This window comes from Microtus ochrogaster, linkage group LG12 (genome assembly GCF_000317375.1).
Source record: "Microtus ochrogaster isolate Prairie Vole_2 linkage group LG12, MicOch1.0, whole genome shotgun sequence".
In the NCBI taxonomy this organism is placed as follows: Eukaryota; Metazoa; Chordata; class Mammalia; order Rodentia; family Cricetidae; genus Microtus; species Microtus ochrogaster.
In genome coordinates this window covers 4,899,776-4,906,453 of record NC_022036.1, presented here as the reverse complement: position 1 = coordinate 4,906,453, position 6,678 = coordinate 4,899,776, and the positions used below count along the sequence as shown (strand labels likewise).

Here is a 6,678-nt window from a genome sequence, read left to right as displayed (position 1 = left end):
GTGTCTGTGTCTCTCTAGTCTGTGGTCTCCTGAGGCTAGCCTGTGTCTGTGTTTCTCTAGTCTGTGATCTCCTGAGGCTAGCTTGTGTCTGTGTTTCTTTAGCACTTTGGCTCTTGAGTACCCACTTAAATGGCCCGTGAAGCCCTACTTACACCATTCTCGGGCTTCCTAGCTTACAGCTTCAGACTCTTTCAAGTTCCTCCAAATGCTAACTCCAAAGGCCACTATTAGATTTTTGGGACAAGGAAGCCACCTCTCCCCTGGAGACAGGAGAACAAGGCTGCATACCTGCATGTGGGTAGATCATGCATCGTAGAAGAGATGCCGGCCTATCTGGCTTTGATTGCGCCACGCCTTCTTTCCGTCTGGGCTCCTGGTCTTCCCTCACAATTAATTCTTTCTGGACATTCAGTACCCTCGCAGACACACTAAGTTGTGTCTCCTAAGGGATTGTAAATCAGTCAAGGTGAAAGATCAACCATCAGCCCACCTTTCAGATGATGACTGCATTTGTTTGTGTTGGACTTGAAGAGGTCTCACAGTTGCCTAACTTCCCCTCTCCCTTATTGTTTCTGGTAGCTCCAAGAGGTTTTTCGACTTTTTGACAATGCTAACTGTCCAAGTCTACAGAACAAGCCGAAAATGTTCTTCATCCAAGCATGCCGTGGAGGTGAGTGCCCTGGCTAACCAGCATCTGGGTGGTGGCTCCTGGGCAGCCTCCACCAGCTCTCACTTTCCTGTTTGCTCCTCTCAGGTGCTATTGGATCCCTTGGGCACCTCCTTCTGTTCACTGCTGCCACCGCCTCTCTTGCTCTGTAAGTGTCTCCCAATGCATGGGGTGTGCTAGGACTTGGGCAGCCCAAGGCTCTCAGTCTGGCCAGCTCTGTACACCTCCATATCCTGTTCTCAGGAGCCTCTTGCCAGTATCTGACCTTTCTCCTGAGAACCTGGACTCTTCTCTGCTATTAACTGCAATGCACTTTTTTTTTTGTTTCTCATTCCAGTTAAGGATTTCTGCTTGTCTCTTCCAAATCTTCCTTCTCTTACCCCTTTTCCATTTTCTGTCTGCCGTGTTCACGCTCCCGCGCTCTTGCTTCCTTTCTTTGTCATTCTTGGAGCATGCAGGAGAACAGTACAGAACCCATGTCTGCATCGGACTCCTGAGCTGCTTCCATCCTCTTTCTTGCATGCAGTTTCTCCTACCCCTTTAAGAACCAAGCCTGTGTCACATGGCTCAGAAGACACACAGGCCTCCTTCTCATCTAGAAGAAAGCAGTAGTAATTAAGAATCTAAATTTGGAATCAGAATGTGACTCTATTGTTTAATAACTATGTGAAGTTAGAGAAGTTACTTCACTTCCCTTCACTTCCATTTCCTTCTTATAAACTGGATAGTCATTATATAAAATTTCTTTAAGCTGTTGTGATGACTAATGAATTTGCACCTAAGTACTTAGTTGGCTTGTACCTGACTCATGGTAAATCTGGAGAGAAAGCCAGTCATGGCTGTTACAATGTGGTCAGCATCCTCAAATGTTTTATACTGTGGGTTAAAGTTTACATAATCAACATGAAGATGCTTATGTTTCCCTCTCTGTCACCACAGAGTATATTTTACGGTCCTGCCGTGTGACTGTGGTTATAAATGACATCACAGAAGCAGAAGAAAATATCTAAGTATGCCTAAGGAGTATATGGCTTACTCGGGAAATTAAAGCAAGTATATGTGAAGAACAGCTTGAGGCTAGTTGTCATGCAGGAGTGAAATTCATGCGATAGCAGTTGTGTAAGAGTACACAGTAATAACAGACCATTTTACCCGAGGTTAGTTTGAAGAGATATTTACAGGTAGGGACAGGCTTAATTTGGACCATGGACACATGCCTTTACACAGGTATGGAGAGAGTCTTTTCCAGAAAAGGGGGTGGTGCAGCATGACAAGCACAAGATTATAATATTTACCCCCTAGTTGTACAGTAGGCCACCTTGCCCCCCATTATGTAATATATCCACAGTGCCCAGATCTAAAATGCTTAGCATCTCTGTAAGCCTTGTAGTGAGCTGTGGCTGATCACAGGCAGTTGCTCCAGCTAATTACAAACCCTTAGTCACAGCTGAGATTTTGAAATTCAACAGACAATACTTTGGGGAGTTTAACTGTGAAATAGTGTGCTCTGTTTTTCCAGGAAAGTTACCATGGCGGGGAACTGCACTAAGAAAAAAGCATGTAAAAACAAGCATTTTTCATTCATAGATGTTTCCCAAAGCACTGCTTTACACTCTTTAAAACTTATGAAATCTATGTCTAAAAATTGCAGTAATATAGAAATCAGTTGTGAAGAAAAGAGGATAATGTTTACTGAATAATAGGCCTGAAACTTGAAGGCAACAAGCAGGCCCTCCATTTTTTAAAGGATATGCTTAGCCTGACCTAGATCACTTAAGAGGCAGTAACAACAAAATAAACCATTAGTGGTCATTTTCTTCCCACCTCAGAATATTATCTGTAGTGCTAAGGGCTGGATGAAGAAATTGCTTTTTTTCTGTAGTCATTTGAATCTTTTATGCCTGTCCAGTCCATACCTAAAATCTAGTCCATTACAGTGTGACCTGAAGCCGATGCTTTGAATAATTGAACTTGCCAATCTTCCTGTAATACAGTGATTGACTCCCAAACTAGAGAATGAGCTTGAGAAGAGCAGGGTTTGTCTTTTTGTTTTGTTCTCCTTTGTTTTTCACGCAGTGTGTCCCTAGATCTTATTAGTAGTAGAGGACAGTGCCTGGTATACACACGATGCTTAATTTAAAAGAAAAAAATCTCTTTTGAGTCAGTGAGTCAATGAACTTTTACCAAAAGTTCTTTGAGCATCAGTTCGTTCTGCTCCTGAGAGTCTTGAGAATCTCATGCAGGAAGTCCTGTGAAGGGCACACTCTTAGCTGTGTGCTGACCTGTGCCCCATCACTCTGTCCTGTTCTACACAGCATGACTCCTGCCTGACCCTAAAATAGCCTGTTACTAGAACGTCTTCCTTTTTTGAACTTCTCTAATAAGCTTGACCACCTGCTATGATTTGTCTTACAAACTTAACAAGTAGTTTCTATTTCAATGCCGGGCGGTGGTGGTGCACACCTTTAATTCCAGCAATCGGGAGGCAGAGGCAGGCGGATCTCTGTGAGTTCAAAGCCAGCCTGGTCTACAGAGTGAGTTCCAGGACAGACTCCAAAGCTACACAGAGAAACCCTGTCTCGAAAAAAAAGAGAAAAGTTTTAAAAGTAAAAACCACCTTGAAAACTTCTGATCATACTTAGTCGCATACGTTTTCTTTGTTTTTTTTTTTAAACTGGTAACATAGTTTGAGGTTGTCAGTTTAATGTAGAATATGAATAGTAAACAGACCATTTTTTAATAATACTGAATATCGCTATTTTATTTTCTGATACAGAAAAAAAATGTTTCTATACATTATTAACTGAACAAGTTAATGTGATGATTTTTACCTCCATTTGCAAGGAGGGCTGAACTGAGCACTTTCACCCATAGGCAGAATGAGGCATGTTCTGCCTGTGTAGGTGCATGTGCCTGCCTGGCCTTTACAAGTCATCTCTTGAGCAATGGATGTGTGTTAGAAAGTAATGAGTCTTTAATTTTACTTTTTTTAATTCATTAGCCATAGGTTGGAGCAACAGCTGAAAATGGCTCTTCAGTCAAGATTATAGGGAACTTGGATGTACCTATAACAGATCTATAAAAGATGGGAGAAAATAACATCTCTATCTCTTCTTTTGGTCTTGTATAGATGAGACAGACCGAGGGGTTGACCAGCACGATGGAAACAACCGCCCGCAGCCCCCTGGGTGTGAGGAGAGCGATGCCGGCAAGGAAGAATTACTGAAGATGAGACTGCCCACTCGCTCGGACATGATATGTGGCTACGCTTGCTTAAAAGGTATTCTGAGAGACTGTGAATATAGATTATACTGTCCTAGACTTGGGTTTGTTTTGTTTTTATACCAAGGTCTTTGTTTAGGGAGGGTAGAAGAGGCCATAAGTCTGTCTTTGTGAGGATTGCCCATGACCTTCCCACCCCTGGTTGTAGGCACGGCTGCCATGCGGAACACCAAACGGGGTTCCTGGTACATTGAAGCACTCACTCGGGTTTTCTCTGAAAGAGCTTGTGACATGCACGTGGCTGACATGCTGGTTAAGGTAGGTCAGTGCCATCTGGCACTACAAACCTTTTCATCTCTAGTGTTCTCCTTCCTTGCCCTGCCTACCTTATTAGTCTCCCCTTCTGGTTGTCTGTATCATGGAAGCACAGAGTGATCTCAGACTTTGGACCACTGGTTCTGCCTTCCCAGGTGAATGCCCTTATCAAGGAGCGTGAAGGCTATGCCCCTGGCACAGAATTCCACCGATGCAAGGAGATGTCTGAGTACTGTAGTACTCTGTGCCGGCAGCTCTACCTGTTCCCAGGCCACCCGCCCACGTGATGCCACCTGCTCTTCCTGCTGTTGGAGGCCACTGAACCACGGGGGGGGGCACAATGGAGCTTTCTCTTCAGGGTGTTTTTTTTTCTATCTACCCCCTCAGGGATATGAGACTCTCCCAGGTTGTTTCCTGTCAGCCATCTCCATCTTTGAGACTTACAGACAGCTCTTCTGGTGTGGTGCGCTCTCCCTGTAGAGCCAACTCTGAATGGAGTTACGGCCAGAAGCATTTTGGCTATAGCCAGAGCGCCTGGAAAATGACATTGTGAATACAGTATTGTGGGGAGAGGACATGTGGATTTCTCATTGTTTGCTATTTCTGTTCCCAGGGCTTTTAAGGGTACTTTGCTCGTTGCTTTTGTTTCATCAGTTAAGGTATCTCAGAGATCGTTTCCTATCTTTTTTTTTTCATATCTAAACCACATTTGTCCCACAGTGAAGAATTGGAAGATGTCTCAGTTTAATGTAGGTGTGCTCATCTGTCTTGTTGAGGCAGATGAGAGAATTAGACCCTGCTACTGTGAGCAGAAGTTTCTGGGCATTTGAGTGTTGGCCCTGGGCGATGAACCATCTTCTCAGCTTTGCCCTTTGCTCCTTTGTGCTCTGTGCACCCAGCCTTTGAACAGAGCCTGAGGTCTGCATGCCTAACTCTGCAAGTTGTAGAAATTTCCCTGGTCCTGCTGTATTTGAATTGTCATTGAAATGAACCTTGTAGGGCATTTCAATATGAAGTGCAGTGACGGTAAACGTGCCATGTGTCACAGCGTCACCTGTCACCAGGGTGTCTTTTCCCTGCTGTGATTTCTGCAGCGCACTTACACTGGACTTCGTATCTGGCCATCAGGAAGTCTCTTGCTTTGCACTGATTCCCACTTTCCTTTCCCCCCATTCACTGCTTCTGAGAAGTCTGTGAAGTCCCTGCACAGTGTCTGGCCACTGAAGGCGTACTGCAGTTCCTGTTCCTGCCATCCGCTTCAGCGTAAAGTTCCTTCGGTTGATGAGGCATTACCCCCCATTGTTCTGTGTTAGGAGGATAGTAGCATACATGATACTCCATTGACCTCTAAGCACTTCTCTCTGCTTTTATGAAATTTTCTTATTCTTCAAAATCTTTTGCATTTCCATTTTGCCTCTCTTCTAGTTTATTCTCCACATAATAGTAGTTTTGGTTTTTAAAATATCTGATGACCCCTGCTTAGAACACTGGCTTTCGGTTACACCTCATCTAAAATTCAAATGCTTATCCCAGTTTATGAGATCTGGCTCTTACCTTCCCTGTGGATCTCAATAAATGGTGATTTCTCACTGTGCTCCAGCCCCTCTCGGTTCCTCAGATCAGAGACATGGTTTTCTGCGCTCTTTATTCCTGAGTCTAGTGGAGGCGTCTCAACCATGCTATCCACGAACAGTTTTCTGGACCTCTGCTGACTGCAGCATGGTGGCCGTTCATTGTGCTTCTGCAGTTTGTAAGGCACATTTGTATGTTTCACTTGTTGATATCTTCCCTACTAAGCTGAAACCTCCCAGAGCAGAAACCATGTTTCTTACGCTATACCCAGTACCTGGAACTTACTAGGTCTTCGATGATTGTTTCTTGAATAAAGGAAGGAGGCAAGCAGCTAACTCTAGTGAAATCCTACCTTTTAGCAATTTCTAAGTTGCTGTTATAGTATACAGGTTAATTAGTATTTGTACTCTTCTGGTTTTTTCAGTTGTTTTATTTTTATCCACTGATTTGTTGTTTGTTTTTAAACCGTTTGAAGACATATCACATGTGAGACAACTTCTTTCACATCTCCATGGTGCCCAGTATGTTTGAGGCCTATGGTAGTTGAGGTGCTCAATGTTTGTTGTGTGAACCAGGTGGTTTGAAGACTTCCTGCAAAATTCTGCCTTTGGGTCAGTATAGAATGCATATATTTGAGTGATAGAATCTTCACACTTTCCACTGCCAAGAATTTGTATTGCCATCAGGTGCCAAATAAATGTTGATACTTATTACTGATGTGTGCCTGGTGTCTATTTTTGTAGATGCTCAATCTTTGGAAGCTTGCATATTTCATTTCCTTAGCCCCTTACTTTGTATCATTTCTTCTCCTTCATAAGACATGCCTAGATCTGAAATCCCCCATATTTTGCTATCACTATGTTTCACTATGACCAGATGTGGGCCTGTCTTTATTGACATAA

At 43.5% G+C, this 6,678-nt stretch overlaps 1 protein-coding gene across 3 annotated transcripts in view; it reads left to right on the top strand.

Annotated features, from left to right (window-relative positions):
- Nucleotides 1–6,475, top strand: part of Casp2 (caspase 2) — an 18,235-nt gene extending 11,760 nt beyond the window's left edge. The window contains exons 8-11 of one of the 3 annotated variants that reach the window (XR_003378407.1): nt 580–670; nt 755–815; nt 3,798–3,947; nt 4,098–4,112. Coding sequence is in view for 2 of the 3 variants with exons in the window: in XM_005363826.3 (XP_005363883.1) it covers nt 580–670; nt 3,798–3,947; nt 4,098–4,207; nt 4,360–4,491 (483 nt within the window). In the remaining variant the exon portion in view is untranslated. Of the gene's footprint in view, nt 1–579; nt 671–754; nt 820–3,797; nt 3,948–4,097; nt 4,208–4,359 lie in introns of those variants that run through there. The other 2 variants (XM_005363826.3, XM_013352477.1) reach the window with 2 other exon arrangements.
- The last annotated feature ends 203 nt before the right edge of the window (nt 6,476–6,678 follow it).